Raw genomic sequence first — 20,160 nt, 5'->3', positions numbered from 1 at the left:
CTCCCTTTCCAGGATTGTCTCTCTCTCTCTCTTCAGTATGACAACGCCGAGTTTCTCCCGGCAAAAGTCAGCTAATCTTTGGTCTATGAAGCTACGAGTCTAATAGTACTAAATCAATATAGCATCTGTTGTAGAAAGCAAAACGCAGTCGAGGAGATAAACCCATCCACTGTATCTATTTACTGACTGTATGACAATTAATGCCTGATTAATAATTACAGCCTCCTTATCACGTCCTACCAGAGGCTGTAAAATTCTTATCTGCAATAGGCAGCTTTACTGGATTGATTCCACTGCCCCCCCGCGAAACACACACACACACACCACCCCCAACCACGTCCACGCTGAATGGCAAATCAAAAGCCCAGGCTCACAATAGCTGCAAACAACAGGATTGATATTAACTGCACCCCCATCCTGCTCACCTTCACCACTTTTACTATTCCATTTCAAAGACGTTCACACGCTTTTTAAAAGATTTAAAACTAATCGCTCCGCCCCTACGTCCTTGCAGTGAGGTCTTTCGTTTAGTTCCCAATGATTATTACCAAACGGAGAGATAACCTTGGGCCAAAGTAAACATTTGTGTACGCTCGTTTGTCCTTCTGCGACTTGGCGGGGTGACTAATTGGAGTTTCAGCAGCGGGCGCTGGGGAGGCTGCTTTAAACTAGATTTATTGTGGGAATTGAGCTGCTGTCTGACTGAAGTCACTTTCCTTTGGAGCTAAGAAAGTAAACGACGAGTTTAGTGATTATTCTCACAGTCGCCGCGACCACTGCCTGAAGACCGGGACAATGCGAATCATCAGAACGGGGAAGTACAGAGGCACGATGCAAGTTGGTCCTCTTTAAAGAATCCGATGACCCTTTTAGATAAGACTAAGCATCCAAACGTTCATTTATAGTTTCAAGACTAATCCAGATGGATCAATTAAAGGCGATGCATACATGAAGCAGTTCTGTTTTGTCAAATGTAGATCCTACTAGAGTGTCCTGAAAGAGTGTCGGTTAGAATTGCAGGTGCAGTACTTTTGTGGGCAGTGTAAAGCGCAATGAATAATAGTAAGGATTTTTTTTAAAACTCAGACCCACTGGGGCAGTTTTGCAACCACATGATAATCCCTGTAATCGGATTATGTAAATTCCTACTCCACAAAGTAAAGTCCATAGCAGTCTGTCACTTTGAAACAAAGCACTTGAGGGAAAAAAAATTAATAATTGCATAAATTAGAAACAATAAAAGGCAACAGCAAATGATAAGAATGCTGATTTACTATATATACTAACAAAATTCAACTGCATAAAGTATTAAGGCGTTGTTCCAGCAGCAGTTTGTTGGTTAACAACCACTGAAGGATGTTAACAGTAACAATTTGGAGGCCCACTTAACTTCCGCGCAAACAGTCTCATGCCAAACATGACATTTCCACTTTTTTTTATTTCGCTGTCGATGTTGTGCTTTTTCTGTTTTCATTACCGAATATAAATTTGCGGCAGAATCACAAACTGTCAAAGGACAATCACTCAGCATCACACAAGATCCGCCCAATTATTTGGAAAGGTGGTTAAGGTTTTAAATTCCAACACCACGATATGTTCTCCAAGCGGTCGACTGATATATGAGTTTCCTGGGGGGGTTTTTTGCAGCGGATTTAAACAGCTATGCGTCGTTCTAACGTAATAAATTGTCTCGCCCTTTCGATTATTGCTCAAAGCATCATTCACCTTTTCGGAGCAAACGACACTCTTGTGTCGAAAATGGAAGGGCATTTTTTTCAGTGGAACAAAAATGGGAAGGGTGCCTGACGCATTGTGCTGCTAGTCTCCAAGGAGACAAATATATTCACTTGTAGCACATTGTGGGGACACATGTCAAACAAAGGGACAGCCACAATATAAGTGGCAGCAGCTCCCTCCCTGCTCCTCCCCCCCAACAAAAACCATAGCACGGGGCTGCACGGAATCTGGGTATCACTTACTGCTGCACACCGCACGGTGCAGGTCATAGCTTAGCTCCTTCAGCCTGTTGTCATCAGCGGCAGCCAACACTTCTTGAAGCAGGTAAGGGATGATTCTGGGATTTGTTTGACACAGGAGCAGGATAAGACTACCTACTACAGGTAGATGCATCATAAGTATGTAAGCCGCTGTCATACTTTCCTGCAGCCAGTTGTTTCCTGAATCTCAATATCGTGTTAAAAAATACCAGATTTTCCTCACCACATGTGCTTCTGTTTGTATTGTTTATTATTCTTGAATCAGATTTAGGTTGTAATAATTGATTTGGTTATTTGGTTAACAGTATTTAATTATTAATTAGAGTCTGCAAGTCAGATGAAGGCAATGATATTTTCAACCTGAGCCTATTTAAGCACAATAAATTGATGATGATATATAATATATTGCATTCTGTTTAAACTACAGTTCTGTCGGCTTTTTTGTGTTACTTTTTCTTCAATATTACGCCTTGAACATCAGATTTCCATTCTGCTGCAGCATTGTGTTTTAACCAACTGCCATTAGCAATGGCTTATTTAATAATTAAGCACCCCAACATTAAACCAGACAGATTTTTAAAAAATGGAATTTGGATATGACAGGGTTGAGGAATATTTTTTCTTCATCATATAAGACAATAGGGGCCATGAAAGAGAATGAAAGATAGGTTTAGGGTTCTTTTCTGATTTTGCTTGAGGATGTATAGCTAAAATAAAATGCAACTTTAAAACCCAAATTAATATATTCCACGCCATCTATTAATTATGTTATTTTCTATGCAGTCCACGTGATTGAAACCAATAGCTGAGAAATTGTTTCAGAATAGCATCCCAATTAGCAAAGGTTGGACTCACTATTAAATGTGTCAAGCTTTTTTCAGGGTATTCTTATTAAGACTTACAAAATCCACCTTGTGACTAATAAATGAGGGAACAGTTTGTATACATTTCTAGCTGTCACAATCAGAAAGGATGTGAATGCATTGGTAAGAATGCAGCAGAGTTTTACTGGAATGGTTCCAGATATAAGATATTTCAATTACTATGGAAGATTGGAGAAGTTGAGGGTTTTTTTTCTTGTAGAGGAGCAGATTAAGAGAGATATAAAAGAGGTTTTCACAATCATGAAGGACTAGGGCAGATTAGATGGTAGAAACTGTTCCCATTCATAAAAGGCATCAGGAGGTGAGAAATTTAAAATAATGTTAAAAGAGATTGCTATATGAGAAAAAGCATTTTCACACAGTCGGTAGCTAAGGTTTGGCATGCCGTGCTTGGTGGTATGTTGGAGGAGGATTCATTCGAGGTATTCAAGAGGGCATTTGCTGATAATGAAGAGAAACAATGTGTGGGGTTATGGGGAAAGGACAGAAGAATTGCACTAAGTCATAATCCTCAACCAGAAAGGCCGTGCAGATACCAGAGGCAAAAAAAACTATCTTCTGCTCCATAACAATTCTGTGAATTCTATGGAAATGTAGGAGGTATCATCAAAGAGGCCATTCTACCTCTTGTGCCTTTTCTAGCATTCAATATTTGATCTGCATCTTAATTACTCTCATTTGCCTTGGTTCTATAACGAATGAACACACACATTGAACAAAATTTTTTACCAATCTCAGTTTTGATATCTACAATTATAACAGCATAATCTCAATGACAACATAATTTATTTTGTTATTTTGATAAAGGAATAAACGTTGGCTAGTCCATTGGTATTCATTGGGAACTAATCGTAAAATAGATTTTATTATTGTTTAGTAACAGGGCATTTGTTAAATCCCAATCCATCCCCCAGCCTCAACAGTATTTTTGGGACAGAGTATTTCTGATTCTCAAGACACTTTGTGTGAAGAAGTGAGTTAGCACTGAATGACCTGGCTCTAATTTTGAGGCTATCCGCTTAATCTTCTATACTCACTCTATGCAACTTTTCCTTATAATTTAGCCACTTTAGCCTTTGTATCTTACTGGTAAATTAATGCTGCACTGCCTCCAAGATCAATATGACCTTCTTGAGATGTAGTGCCACAACTGAGCAGAGTACTCCAGCTGGGGTCTGGCCAAATGTATGGGATATAGAGATTACTTAACCAGTGGTATTCATCCTCAAGACTACACAGTTGGCCATTCTAGCAGCAGCACCATACATTGAGCAGAAAGGATGTAATGAGGTGGGATAGGGGACAGAGATTGTGGAAAAAGAAATATGGACATCACAAAATGAATATGATTGTAATGATCCATCTGTGCTGTTTTAGATTACACAAAGATTGAATTTAGAATCTCTCATGTCTAGCGACTATAGATTTTGATGTTAAATTTTGCTCTTGTTCAATGATCCAACTCAACTGACTTAAAACCACTTGCTTAAAATAGAAACATGCTGAAGCAGGAATGCCAAACAGTGCTAAATTGAACATCGAAAATTATTGATGAACATAATACCCTAATAATGTTAAAATCTTTTACAGGAAAATGAGTCTGTACTGTATATTATTGTCCATTACCCAGCCAGACTATAGATTTTAACAAATGCTCTGCTACTTAACAATAATACAATGAATGAATCCCAATGTCATGAACAACACATTGACATCTCAAAACAAATGATCTGGTCATTATCATATTGTTGCGTGTGGGAGGATGCTTTGCCAATTTTGCCACTGTGCAGCATTCTTGCTAATTATTTTTTCTTCTGCATGGACTCCCATGGTCCTTCTGCGGCAGCGGAATTGGAAGTAAATGCTGCAAACGATGTCAACATGCCGATCGCAGCGCACAAACCCTCGGAGCAGCTATATGCATACAACCACGCAGCTTAGGGGGTGCATTGCTGCTGTGTCTCCTACATTGCAACAGTGATTACACTTTGAGATGTCTTGGTGGTTGTGAAAAGTGCTGTATGAATATGAAGCGTTTTTAACCTTGGATTCTGGTCTTTTGCAATACATTTTGACATATTCAGTCAATCGCCGGGAAATAAAATCTGGCAGAAAATACTGCTCCAAGTTTGTTTGATTTTTATTCATTTATTTGGTGTTGTCTGGCAAAACTATCATTTAGTGCCTAATGGTTGTTGAGAGGATGGTGGCTCAACCGCTGAATCTTGTGATTGTAGGAGGTCCAGATCTGGGGTGTGGAAGTTGGTGTGGAAAGAGATTTGGTGAGTTGCTGCGGTCTATCTTATAGATGGTACATTCTGCTGCTACTTTGCAGAATGGTGAAGGGAGTGAAAGTTTAACTTGGTACATGTGGTGCCATTTAAGTGGGCTTCTTTGTCTTGGATGATGTCCAGCTTTTTGAGTGTTGTTGGAGCTGCAACCATCCAGGCAAGTGGGGAATATTCCATCTTGTGCCTTGTAGATTGTTGGACACACTTTAGGGTGTCAGGATTGCCTACAACATTTCGAGACTTCCACTTATGTAACTACCATTTTTAGACTGAATTCTTGACTTATTTTGTAAAATATTACAGCTGCACTTTTATTGCAGAGCTGCCGGAAAGGATGACGAAGAAGGTTTTCACCAACACAAGGGAGAGATGGAGGCAGCAAAATGTAAACAGCGCCTTTGCAGAGTTGCGGAAGCTGGTCCCGACTCACCCTCCAGACAAGAAACTGAGCAAAAACGAAATCTTGCGCCTGGCGATGAAATATATCGATTTCCTGGTCAAGCTGCTTAAAGATCAGGGAATAGATCAAGGAAGCGGGGACTTTAGCAAAGCTGTATCCTTTCCGGAGGTTACCCACGGGCGGTCCCCAGGACAGAGCGTACCGGTAGATGGGGGCAGCGCCTCTTCGCCAGCGTCAGGCAGCAGCAGCGGTAACGAGAGATCAGTGAGTCCCAGCAGCTTACCCGAGGACCAGTCGTGCTCTGCTGACAGCGCCGTGGCACCGTCCACTACCATTCTGTATCAATTTGCTCTGTTAAAAAAGTTAAATGTTGTGTAGTTTCCCATAAAGCGTCATGGTCCCTAAATGTGTCCTTGTCCGTATTTAGTTGTTCCCTGACCTAGGCGAAATGCTGGTCACTAAAGCCTGTGTATCTGTAAACAACAAAAAAAAAAACTGGGAAGAAAAAATAAATTCCGTTATCACTGCCGTGACATTCGTGCACCAGCCAAAGGTGCTGAGGACCACAATGGTAAATGATGACATCTCGGGCAGTGAATTACTCTATGAAGCGCGAGTTGTTTTATTTCTAAACTCCACCGGGTGGATTATTAACTTGCTGCCCTTTTTAAGCTTAGGCTAACGAGGCCGGAGGGAACGGGATCTTCCTGCGAGCAATGATTTTGAATTCCACGGGAAACCGGGCGGCTGCAGTGTTGAAAATCTACCGGCGTTCGGGAGGATACATTTTCACTTAATTTGCAGATGATAGGTTCTTTGATGGGTAGAACTGTCGATACCAATTTGTGTGCAATAAGGTACTACAGGAACTTCACTCCCCTGCAACAACTTGTGTAGCCAATCCTCTTAGTGCAATCGATCTGCGTGTCTGAACTGACCTTCCTCATTGGAAACCAGTTAACCTAAACTGGAACTCAGTCCCAGGGCGAGAATCATTGATACGAGAACAAGATGTTTGCAAAGTTCACTGTCCGATGCATGCTGTTACTTTCGTTCCAATAATTATAATGTTTATATTTTATTCGTTCTGGTGGATGGAGTTTGTAAAATAAGATTTCAAAAAGGCATAAACGTACTCTCCCCGCACCCCGAGATTACTAATATAAGATTGTGACGCGTTGTACAGAAGGGAAGCTGTGGGATCATGTTAGTGTCCAAAGGCTTCACAGAGATTTAACTTTTGTCCACTGCATGCCTATCTGGTCCGTAAAATCTAATCGCAATCAATTACACTTCTAAAAGCACTACAGGAAATATTATGTGAACATTGCCCTCAATGTTTTAACATTTCCCTATTTTTTTTACGGTTTTGTTTTCTGTCCTAGCTAAATTGATATTAATTTAACTTAATTATCTGAAAGTATAATATATTGGGAAAAGGAAGAAATGTTTTGTTGAGCTAGCCAAAGAGTCTGCAAATGTATAAAATGCCAATGGTTGTCTTTATGAATGATCAAATAAGGGGGATTTTCGAATACAGTGCTGTTTGACACTGGAACTAATACTAACTATGGATAATCAATAAGTCAGATCCCCTGTGATTGAAAATCAGTTCTTGGATCTTGCAAGTAATAATTACTGCCATTACAGGCATTTCAAACTGACTCAGTTCTGAGTTTAATGTATTTATTATTAAAAGTTTTCAAACCAATCACATTGTAGCATCTTTCAAATAAATATGTATTTTGTGTAACTTGCTAGAATATACATTGTCATCTGTAAGTATTTAATCATAAAAGTGGTAAATATTAATGATAAATAAAAAGTGTGTCAAAGATGTCTCTGTCCCTTTCAGTTATTGCTATCGTCCTTCATCACAGCCTTCCATCTTATATGCCATTTCCTGACTGAATAGACAGGCAATGCCACCATTGTATATGTGCATGTTTACCAAGTTTCCGTAAAATGAGCTTGTTTTTATATATTGCAGCCATTTTCTGAGATTTTAATATTATGTAACCATGGATGAGAATAATTGCAGTAACTATAATTCATGCTACAGCATAAATGCAACATCATAATTGGTCGTGCTGTTGACAGCATCATTGAAGTTCCAGTGAAGTTGCAGCAGAAGCAAAATATTTCTGCTTAGTGAAGGAGAGCCAATTACATGTTGAAATCAAGACTTACACTTCTACAGCACCTTTTCACAACCACACGACATTCTAAAATGCTTAACGGTCAATTAGGTACTTTTAATGTGCAGTCATTGTTGTAATGTCGGAAACTATGATGGCAGCCATTCTATTCAATCTATGACTGTACATACTTTGCCATCTGAAGCAGCCCAGTTGATTGATATAAGACAATTAAACATGAGACTGTTCGGTGTTTTGGTCACTTGTGTGCAGACTGGTAATGTCGGTTGGTAATGCTGCTTCCAATTATGGATGAAGCTAGACATCAGAATACTGAGACTGATTATCTTACATATTTACAAAAGTAACTGGACATATGCTAGCCATGGAGGACATTAGTCAAAAGTAAGTAGTGAACTTTAATAATGAATCTGTATATGTGGACATGAAGAGCGAGTAAGAAGAGAAACTAAGACATTCAAGGTTCAATTAATGGATGAAAAGAATGCTTGACTACTTGCAATCCCTTTAGACTGAAAAACTAGAGTCAAATACCTCAGATAACTAGTATAAAAGCAAATACTGGAACTCCAAAATAAAAACACAAAATTATGGAAGATATCCAGCATCTCTGCTGGCATCTGTGGAGAAGGAAACAGCTAATTTTACAACTTGAATATAACCACTCTTGATTCAGATTGATCTGAAAAAGGGTCATATTCAGCTTGAAACATTAACTATTTTTCTTTTGCTACAGATTTTGCCTGCGCTGCTAAGTGTTTCCAACACAGTCTGTTTTTATTTCAGAATGAATAGTGTTTGACACTGGAACTAATACTAACTATGGATAATCAATAAGTCAGATCCCCTGTGATTGAAAATCAGTTCTTGGATCTTGCAAGTAATAATTACTGCCGTGGTGATATAAATGGAATTTAAGTGTTACAAAGATAGATTAAATGAGGGGTTTTAGGACTAAAATTAAGGCAGACTTGCAAATTCACATGATTCAATCAAAACTGCATCTAAAACTTTACAGAAAAGAGAAACAAAGCTTCCCATCTCCTAACAGCTTCCTTCCTCTGGGGTTCAATTGAGAACCACCAGTCATTGCAGTCTGAAAGAAAATAACATAATATCATGTGAAATGATAATAAATCAATTGAAACAACAACATAATACATCAAACTAATTAATTTATTATTTTAATCGATTCCCTTATAAATATAAGAACAGTCATTTGCACAACACTAGATTGAGCGCTGCGTGAAGTTTCCCCGTAGGAACATGTTAAAAGAAATAGTAAGATGGGCTGCTTAACTCATGACCTGCCCAGCAAAGGTCAGTTGAGAGTGAGCCTTTTATTACTCATGGTAATCCTCGCTGAACTTATTTTACTGTGTAAATAAAAGAGGCAGGTGCTGTGGAGCCATTTCAAAACATCACTGAAGATATTGAGGTAATCCTTCTATATTACAGCTAAACCATAAGAAATGTGCTTTTAGCACGTTGTCAGTGAAGGTTTGTACTGTGCAACCTAGCCAAATAATGTGTGGCTTCAAGATTTTTTTAAAAAAACTATAAGGCTGAATCTCTTATATGGTAGAAACAAGAGGAGACCATGCAACCCCTCAAGCTTGTTCTGCTGCCATTCAATTAGATCATGGCTCATTTGTACTTTGTGATTTTTAGGGTCTGAGGCCAATAGCTACAAAATAGGTTCAACTTGTAGTTATCTCCTTTGTTTGATGTAGCCCTGAATTGAATTCACACTGCAGCAAGCTCTGGACATGTACTGAATTTTAAATATTTTGTTGGAATTGGGGATGTTTCTGCAAATATTAAACATAACAGCGGAAATGTTTAATATTCCCCAAGAGTTTGGGGGAGCCTCCTGAATAGATTAAGCTCCATAACTGTGAGGGAGTTATAGTCTTCTTCTTGTCCTTCAGAAACTGGGCAGGGAAGAGACAATTAAAAATTGTACAAGGTGCTCAACTGCTAATCTCCTAAACCAATCCTGCTGATTGCACTTTCAAATTGCAGGCACCAACATACAGTTGCCAACTCTTCAGATTTTCCTGGAGTTTCCAGGGATTATTGAATAACACCAAGAAAATACTGGAAGGACAAAACAGTGAAAAAAAACTCACAGAGCATTAATATCATTATTTCCAATGAATGCATTTATAGAAAAAGTATTGGAAATGAGAAGTAAAAGGAAATTTAACCTGATGGAGTCAATGAATTGAATTTTGTTAAGCGAATTTCGGCTAAGTGTCAATTTCAGGGAGTTTCATGGAAACTTTCTCTCTGTGAGCCCAAGAGAGATTTCTGATGCTATTCTCTAAACTCACCCTGCCTCTATGATGTCCTGCTTGTCTTTACGTTCTTGTCTGTAAATCTTTCCAAAAATGTCAAATGGTTGTGATCAGAGTACACAACCATCTCCGATATATTGTTTGCAACATAAACATTAAAATGTTGCAAAGCCAGGACCGAACTCAATCACTCCTTTTCAAGGTTCAATATTTTCTCTGGTGGATATTGAGTTTCTTTGCAAAATAACCAATTGGCCTTTCAATTCCACAATCATCCTTCTGTAACAACACAGCTCCAACCACTATATCACTTGCATCGATAGTCGCTTTATGGGTTTCAAGAAATTTGGTATAGCTAAAACTGGTGCGGTGTTTAACACTGCTTTCATATTCTCAAAGTCTTCCTGCGTTGTTCTGTTCGTTGGAATTTTATGTTTTTTTTAAGTAAATCCGTCAGCAGTACCACCAAGCTACTAAAGTTTGGTACAAATTTCCTGTAGAATCCACTCAGTACCAAAAATCGTAGTACTTCCTTCTTTAAGGATGGTCTTGGAGATTCCTCGATAGCCTTCATCTTCATGTCCCTCGGTGTCATCCTTCCATGTCCGATGTTGTATCCTAAAAACATCACTTCTGCCTTCGTGAATTCTGTCTTTGCTAAATTTATAACCAACTTTGCCTTCCGTAATATCTCAAAGAGCTCTGCCAAATACGCCATGTAATTTGCGCACGAATGGTTAAAGATCACTAAGTCATCTATATAGATGGTACAATTAGTCAATCCTGTGACATGTGTGTTCATAAGTCTTTGAAATGTGGCTGGTGTGTTCTTCATTCCAAAGGGCATTACTTTAAATTGACTTAGCCCATTTAGGGTTACAAAAGCAGAAACTTCTTTCGCTCTTTCTGACAAAGGTACTTGCCAGTAACCACAAAGTAAGTCCAACTTTGTGATGTAAGTAGCTTGTCCAACTTTTCCACACAATCTTACAGCCTTGGAAGTGGGTATGAGTCTGATTTAGTCTCGGCATCGACCTTCTAATAATCCATGCAGAATCATTGCGTACCATCAGGTTTGGGAAATAACACAATTGCGAACTGCAGTTGGTTTGACTTGGTTCAATGATGTCTTCTTGGAGAATTGCTTCTACTTCCTTCTGTACCTGTGCTGCTTTGAGAGGATTAAGCCTAAGGGTATTGTTTTATCAGAACAACATTCCCTACATCCACCTCATGTACTATAGTATTAATCCTCCCCATTCTATTTCTAAATATGTCATCATTATGCTGCAACAAGCCTTTCAATTCAGTTTTCTGATAGCTTATTACCGTATCTCATTCTCTAAGGACTTCCTCATTATTCAATTTATTCTGAGGCACATCAAAATCTGAATCATCTGGATTTGATTCCTCACTCTGTCTGGCGGTAACTAATACCTGCTTCTCTGATTCTCGTTCTCTGTCATAGTAAGTTTTCAGCATGTTCACATGACATACCTGATAAATGTTTTTCCTATCTGGCATCTTTACCAGATAATTCACCTGACTTAACTTCTTTTCAATTTTATAGGGACCACCCACAAAAACTTGCTTTGAGGAGATTTCCTACCAGTGGTAACCGCACTAATACTTTATCCCCACGGGTAAACATATGAATTTTGGATTTCTTATCAGCTTCTTGCTTCATTATGTGCTGTGCCACCTTCAAATGTCATCTAGCTAATTCACCTACTCTGGTTAATCTTTCTGTGACCTCAGATACATAATCCAACTGTGAGATCTCTGACTTCAGACCTATCAACTTTTCCTTAATTAATTTTAAAGGCCCTCTTACTTTGTGTCCAAATATTCACTTAAAATAGAGTTGATTCATTTGGGGCAGCTCTAATAGCAAATAATACAAATGGGATACCTTTATCCCAATTATTTCCGTTATCCTGAAAATAAGCTCTCAGCATGTTCTTTAGGGTCTGATGCCACCTCTCCAATGCTCCCCGGGATTCAGGATGGTACACGTTTGATTTTAAACTGTTGGAAGCCTAAACTATCCATGATCTCCGTAAACAATTTGGCAGTAATATTGGACCCTTGGTCCGACTGAATCTCCTGGAGTAGTGCATAACGGGTAAAGAAAGCAAGCAACTCTTCCACAACCTCTTTTGCCTTGACATTCTGTAGTGTAATTGCCTCCAGAAATTTCATAGAATCATAGAATCCCTACATTGTAGAAACAGGCCCTTTGGCCCAACAAGTCCACACCGACCCTCAGAGCATCCCTCCCAGACCCATTCCCCTATAACTCACCTAATCTACACATCCCTGAACACTATGGGCAATTTAGAATGGCTAATCCACCTACCCTGCACATCTTTGGACTGTGGGAGGAAACCAGAGCACCTGGAGGAAACCCACGTAGACATGGGGAGAATGTGCAAACTCCACACAGACAGTCGCCCAAGGGTGGAATCAAACCCGGGACCCAATGCTAACCACTGAGCCACCGTGCTGCCCCATCGACCACTAGGTCGTTTCAAAGAACAAACTGTGTTATGGAATTGACACTCTTTCAATCACTCCCACTGTCACTTCCCCAGTCTTGATTGGGCTTTCTAGCCTTATCTTACATAGGGAGATGGTAAATCTCTCTCCATTTACTCCACAGATTATCAGTGTCTCAGGCAACATTCCAGAAGGAGTGCAAATACTTTCATCTCTTACTATTAGAGACTGGTTAGCTCCCATATCTCTCAATATTTTAACTTCTTTACCTTTTACCCATGTTCTTCCTGAGTAAACCTCACTCACAGAGGTAAAGTCTTTGAAGAGATCGGGCACTCTCTTACTATCCAGACCATGACTAGGCTGTGCACTCTCCTACAGCTCTTTGACTTCTCTTGGGATTTCCTTCAGTGCCTCAAGTGATCCCATTAGGTTAGCCTCTTTTACCACATCCTTTTTCCCAGTGCCTCTTCTAAGCCACCGGCACTGTGAATTTATGTGTCCCCCTCTATTACAGTGGAAACACCTGAGGTCTTTTGCCTCTTTTTTACCCTCTTAGATTTCTTTCTTCATATGGTAAACTGTTCCTGGTGTAAGCTACTTTTTGTTTTTCATTGAAGGATTACCCTTTCTCCCAATTTCTATCCCTCATGGAATGAAATTGCTTTTGGAAGCTAGATTTTGATTTATGCACTAATGCATATTCATCCACCATCTCTGCAGCTCTTCTCACTGTTTTAACTTTCTGTTCCTCAACATGAGTTCTTATCATCTCTGGAAGTGAGTTTTGAACTCTTCCAGCAGAATAATCTCTCTAAGATGCTCATATGCCTTTTCTATCTTTAATGCTCTCACCCATTTGTTGAAGTTGCTACGCTTAATTCTTTCAAACTTGACTCAAACCAGTCTGACCTGGTTCCTTCCTTATATTTCTGAACCATTGTCTAAATGCTTCTGGTACCAATTCGAAGGCACTCAAAATAGCCTGTTTTACTTCTTCGTATTCTCCTGACACCTCATCTGACAGCACTGCAAACTCCTCACTAGCCCTGCCTACCTACTTGGTCTGAATTAATATTACCCACATATCTTCTGGCCAGTTCATCTGTTCAGCCAATTTCTCAAAGGAAATGAAAAAAGATTCTACATCTTTTTCATCAAATTTTGGTAATGTTTTGACATATTTGTATATACCCCTATCAGGTCTTTGGCTACAATAGGTTTGCTCATCATCATGCTCTTCCTCACTAAGCCTGTCTCCTACTTCCATCTCCATCCTTTTAACTTGACTTTCCTATCTAATTTTCAACTTCTGAAGTTCAAACTCTCTCTCTTTTTCTTTTGCTAGGGCTCTTCCTTCCCTTTCTTTTTACTCAGCTAGGAATCGTCTTTCTCTTTCTTTATCTTTTAACTCTAATCATCTAATTTACAATTTAATTTTTTCCAACTCCACTGCACTTAACTGTTCTTTTGGTGTACCTAAATGCTTGACCAACTCCTAAACAATTTCAGCTTTCTGTTTACCCCTAGTTAAACCCAATTCTAGTCTGTTCGCTAAGTCTGAAAGTATATCCTTCCTCTGTCTTTCTAAACTTTCTTGGAAAATTTGGGAAGCATACTCAAACACCGGAACCTCTTTAGCAATGTTAAGAGCCATTTCACCCATTTTTGATTTAACCAACCACAAGTAACCAAAATTACACAGATTTTCCACTTCTCACCTACGTTTTATTTAAAGATCTAGGACACTAACCCTCAAGTCTTTATAAATCTGCTGGGACCTTTAGTACCCCAAATCTGCTCAAATCTGTTCAAATCCATTCAGATCCTGCACATAAACCTGCCAGATCCTGGATTCGAGCCCCCAATCTGTTACGAAGCAGAGGTTGACTCCTCTCTGATAATTAAAACCAAAACCCCCAGAGAAGCTCGCCTTACCTCATAATCAAGAAAATGTGAAACGTGGTATAACCTGCCTCTCACTTTTCAATCTGTTATAAAGAAGGTGAAATAAAATGAACTCCTGACCGTCACTGTACAATCAACAAGTAACAATTTATTTATCTAACTCTAACAGTTAACAAATTAACAGAACTACTAACAAACCGAACAATTCCTGAATAGAACAACATTCTAATGGTATTCCGTTCCAATAGATATAAATCTCACTTATATAAACCAAATTAATGAAAAAATTAAAACTTAATCTCTTGAAATTACAGTCAGGATAAGTCTTCCAGAATGTTCTTTGCCTTCTCTGCTGTCCTCCAGTCAGGAATGCCTTTCCCTATCCAATTCTTACGTCAGGAATATTAGCTAAGAGTGCCATAGTACCTTTATTGAGACAGTGCTTACTCTGAGAGCTTAGAGATTTCTGTGAAAGCCGATTTCTGTGAAAGCCAGTGAATTTCTCTTCAGATGGCAATTTGCTGTCATCCCAATTTTCAAATAACCTCTTCTTTTATATCCTTCATGACCTATCAATTTCTGAAGAAAGGATTGGTCCTACATTGTCAAAACCATCAAATTTAAATTTAATTGGTTTTTAATATCTAGGACCTGTTTAAAATAATTGGCTAAATTCAAAAACCTGTTGTCTTGGTAATAATGCTGCTTTGCCTAATAACAGTATAGCCTTTTGTTACAATGTTTCAATTTCAAGAACTGTCTGTGCAATTGCTGCTGCCTGCAGACATTTTTTAATCTCCAAGCATAGAAAAATCACATAATCTTTTAAAGGGACCACACACTCTTCCCCCTAAAATTTTACAAATATCAAATCCTTAACACCCTGACTGCCCAAAGCAACTGACTGACCATGACCAAAATCCTGGACTGATAGCATTTGGTACCCTTAACTTATTGTGCAGGGACCCTTGGCCGAAGTTGTCTTTCCTGGTTTGACTGAGGACTACTCCTTTAGATTTTGAGACATAGCCATTTGTTTGAAGTATGTGCAAAATGTTTGCCATGTTAGCTATTGGCACATGGTGCAGATCTGAATGGACATAGCAATGTGCTATACGACCACATGTCAACCTCCTAGATGGATGACTGCTGACAACTGTGACAATTTGTTTAGCTTTATGTCTGAATTAAACCGTAAGGCAAGACTGAAGTAATGTGGCTGTTTAAGCTCTGGCCGATGGGGCAAAACAAGGTAAAGAAGCCATCAGCATTCAAATAGGTGCAAAGTAAGTGAGCAAGAAAGAAGCCTTGACAGACACCCTAGTTGAATCCATTAGATGGGTCCCTTTCCTTGTTCACAATGTCCTGGCAATAGCATTAAAATGAAGACTGCTAGTGTGCTCCAAAGTTCATAATTGAAGTGCAGAACCATACGGTGAGGGGGTCAGAAATATGCCATGAGGGTGCAGAGGGATTGATACATGTCCAATGTTAGCATCCATGAATCGGGGTGCAGGTGTGTGGTCACCCATGGAACATGCCCTGAAACATCGGTGTCAAGTGTCCAATGTGCAGGTCCAAAGGAACAACAAGTGAGCTGGTATCACCAGGTATTCTGACTTTTATGTCTTGAATTGTCACCATCTAGTTTCTATCTGGCAGGAGAATGGGAAACAGTGTAACATTGAGTTGAGATTTGGTATTGATGACAAGTTAATATGTGCAAACACATGCATATAGGCCTCTCACTGCTCACTCGCAAGATTCTCTCTCACTGTTTAAATTTTGGTTGGAGTAATTGGTTTTTTGCTCTTGCCAACGAAACTCATATCTGCCACTCTCGCCTTTTTTTTCAACTAATCACCAATGCCCATGTCATTCAGGGAAGATTTCACCCAATGTCACCAGGTTTAAAATGTCCAGGGATATGTTCAATCATATATGTCAACCCTGGCACCATGTTCAGCAAGAAGAATCCAAGGTTAAATATATGGATCAAATCCCAAGGACATAATACTCAAGAAGAGGCCTGAGCAGAGCACTGGTGCTAGTTTTATTGTCAGATTACAGTTATCAAGGAGTGGACTCAGGGCCTGGAAGGCATTTTTAAGGTTCATTTTATTTTCAAAAAATGTCGCGATTTTGGTTCGCACTTGGAAATAATATTCAACCTGTTCTGTCACCTTGTGTTGTTGTGATTCAATGTCTGCGGTTGCACCACAAGTTGCACAATTTGATTCTCTATAAAAATAGATACAGAAGATTATGGTTAACATCAAATGCAGTCCCATTTGGATTTAGTCTGTTTCTATCAAATTGTCTTTTGATCATAGAAAGTGAACTGCTTGGAAAATGACGATGACATGGTGAAGGAACACAGTGTCAAAATGTCATGATCACCAAACCAACCCTCAGTTAGTGATTTTAAACTGATGCTATCCTGGTGAAGCAGCCTCTTTAATGACTCAGCTATAAGTGGTACTACCTCACAATGCACTACCTTTGTAAGTTAGAAGCATGCAAGCACAGTTGACTACACGAGTAACACAGTTAGCAGAACAAAATCTTATGACTCTGAAACTTCTTCCAGACTAACAACCCTCTGGGTTCTTTGCATTCATAATCATAGAGTCATAGAGTACGGAAGCAGACCCTTTGGCCTAACCAGTCCATGCCAACAGTAATCCCAAACTAAACTAGTCTGAACTGCCTCCACTTGGCCCACGTCCCTCCAAACATTTCTTATTCATGTATTTATCCAAATGTCTTTTAAATGTCGTAACTGTTCCCGCATGTACCACTTCTTCTGGAAGTTCATTCCACACAAACTACCCTCTGTGTAAAAAAAGTTGCCCCTCGTGTCTTTTTTAAATCTTTCCCCTCTCACCTAAAAAATATGTCCCCTAGTCTTGAAATCCCACCCTCCTAGGGAAAAGACACCTGCTATTCACCTTATCTATACCCCTCATGATTTTATAAACCACTATAAGGTCACCTCTCAACCCTCGATGCTCCAATGAAAAAGGTCCCAGCCTATCCATATAATTCAAATCCTCCATTCCTGGCAACATCCTGGCAAATCTTTTCTGAATCCTCTCCAACTTAATCATATCCTTCCTATAACAGGGCGACCAGAACTGGACACAATACTGCAGAATCTGCTTTAGCAACTCCCTGTACAACCTCAACGTGACATCCAACTCCTAATCTCAATGGACTGAGCAGTGAAGGCAAGCATGCTAAACACCCTCTTAACCACTGTGTCTACATGTGACACAAACTCCAAAGAATTATGAACCTGAACCCCAGGTCCCTCTGTTCTACAACTCTACCCAAGGCCCTACTTTTAATTCTCCCAAAAACAAATGAGTCCTGCCCTCGTTTGTTTTACCAAAATGCAATACCTTGCATTGATCCAAATCAAACTCCATCTGCCACTCCTCAGCCCATTGATCCATTTGATCAAGACCTCTTTGTTTCCTTAGATTCCTCTATGTCTAACCTCCATCTTTGGCAGCTGCGACTTCAGCTGCCAAGACCCTAAGTTCTAGAATTCCCTGCTTAATTCTCTTCACCTCACTGTTCTCCCTTAAGATGTTTCTTAAAATCTAACTCTTTGTTCAAGCTTTTGTCCTGTTAATATTTCATAATGTGGCTTGGTGTGGAATTTGACAGCTGATGTGAAAATGTGTGTCAGCTTGGGAAGTTTTACTAAGTTAATGGTAATATATAAATTCAAGGAATAGGTGCAACACAGTTTGAAATCCGTAAAAACAAGTACATAAAGCAAATAGAACACGTTTAAATAATTTATTTTCTGATGGATGTGTTGCATTATGTTAAGTTGAAAGAATTGATATTTATTTATTTAAAGTATGCCTGATGACTGGCTTTGTAATTTTTGTATACAAATCCACAAATGAGGCTGGTGTACAGAAAGAAAAATAGCTTGCCCTGTATATAGATTATGATCACTTTCAACAGACAAAATATTATTCTGTAGTTATTTTTTTAAAATAACTCCTAAGGAAGGCTCAGTTAATTCACCCAAAAACATACAAAACAAAAATAGAAAATCCTGGAAGTTCAAGGATTTGTACAATATTTTTGGAACTTTACACATGGAGGAAAATACTGTACACAACCTTTGTAATCAGGGGGTCAAGGAGTGGTCTTAGTAGCAGAAAAAGAACAAGGTTATATTTCTCAAAGGTCCCTCTGTTTCAAAGAATTGAAGAACTCAAACATAAAAGATCTTTAGTTGAGCAGTTGCCCCCTTAACAACAGTCACTTCAGCTGTGTGTACCATCCATTGTATTAGAGCATCTTTTACATACGAAGAATGTTTGCTTGCTCCGTGGTTAGCTAAAGCAATTCAACTATGATTGTGGCCTCTTATACAACTGCATTAATTCTAGCGAGCTGGTGTCAGATGCGATAAATCCTCTCCGAAGTGCTTTGCATATATTCTGAATGATATCCCCATTTTAGATATGTTAATAATAATTATTTCCACTTAATAATTTGGTCTAATTTTCAACATCTGTTCTATGGTAAATGTAAAGCCTTGTGTTCTGCTGTAAATTTAGAGGTAAGTGTTGTAAATGCCAACACATCATGGGTGCCTTCAAAGAAGTACACAACAATTGGGATAAGATTATAATTGTTTTAACATTATTTATCTATTTTGAAAGCATTAAGTTTCTGTTTAGATTATTTCACAGAAATATATCTTAATGCCATATTTCAATCATTTGTACAAATAAAGAAATCTTGTGTATCAATATGTTTGTCTTTGAAATGTGCTTGCTTTTTCAGTTGTACAACAGAATAAGCTTCCATGTGTAGGAACATTTGGAGGCCATTCAGCCTATAATATTACTCATCCATATTTCAGTTGCAGATATACACTTTGAGTCATGAGCTTTGGTGTCCTTAACTTATAATAAAAAAAACTGTTAATTTCAGCTTTGACCTTTTCAATAACCTTTCCTGGACAATTTTAGGATGTGTTTTTCAATTTTTCTATTATTTATGCTTATACAGTGCATTTTAATATAGTAAAATGTCCCAACGCACACAACAGGAGTATGATAAAATTTCACCAAACCGTATAAGGAGCTGTTAAGGTAAATGACCAAATGCTTGTGCAAGGAGGTATGTTTTACGGACCACCTTAAGGGAGGTGAGAGAGGTAAAAGAAGTTTGGAAGAGAATTGCAGAACTTAAGGCCTCGGCATTTGAAGGCACAGTCACCTAAGGTGGTGTGATTACAATCTGGCATGCACAAGAGGCCGCTTGACATTGCTTCTGAATAGCCTAGCTCTAATTTTAATTGTGTTGCTTTGATCTGGCTTTCCCAACCACCGGAAATAGTTTCCTCTCGATTACAATATCAACTCCCTTAATTAACAGAAGCACTTCAATTAGATCACTCTTTAAACTACACACTCAGAATTATAGCATCCCTAAAGTGTGGAAACAGGACATTCAGCCCAACAAGTCCACACTGCCCCTCCAAAGTGCATCCCACCCAGACCCATTCCCCTACCCTTTCCCTGTTAGCAGGCATTTTCCATGTCTAATCCACCTAATTTAAACACCCCTGGACGGTACAGGCAATCTAGCATGGCCAATCCACCTAACCTGCACATCATTGGACTGTGGGAGGAAACCAGAACACCTGGAGGAAACCCACACAAACACGGGGAGAATGTACAAA

The 20,160-nt window shown here is 39.0% G+C and overlaps 1 protein-coding gene across 2 annotated transcripts; it reads left to right on the top strand.

Moving 5' to 3' along the window:
* Positions 1–564: 564 nt before the first annotated feature.
* On the top strand, positions 565–7,306 carry LOC109938492 (T-cell acute lymphocytic leukemia protein 2-like). 2 transcript variants are annotated; one of them, XM_048594938.1, is made up of 3 exons: positions 565–837; positions 5,493–5,836; positions 6,245–7,306. In XM_048594938.1, the coding sequence occupies exons 2-3, from the start codon at positions 5,507–5,509 to the stop codon at positions 6,290–6,292; spliced, it is 378 nt and encodes a 125-aa protein (XP_048450895.1). In that variant the 5' UTR covers positions 565–837; positions 5,493–5,506; the 3' UTR covers positions 6,293–7,306. The 2 variants fall into 2 exon arrangements, with proteins under 2 accessions (XP_048450895.1, XP_048450894.1); XM_048594937.1 differs by having other exon boundaries at positions 5,493–6,321.
* Positions 7,307–20,160: the final 12,854 nt, after the last annotated feature.

Source organism: Rhincodon typus, chromosome 3, assembly GCF_021869965.1.
Source record: "Rhincodon typus isolate 14 chromosome 3, sRhiTyp1.1, whole genome shotgun sequence".
Lineage (NCBI taxonomy): Eukaryota > Metazoa > Chordata > Chondrichthyes > Orectolobiformes > Rhincodontidae > Rhincodon > Rhincodon typus.
This window is presented reverse-complemented; position numbering and strand designations above follow the sequence as displayed.

Coding starts and splice junctions, on each gene's coding strand:
- LOC109938492 (XM_048594937.1), top strand. CDS start 5,507: ATGACGAAGAAGGTTTTCACCAACACAAGGGAGAGATGGAGGCAGCAA.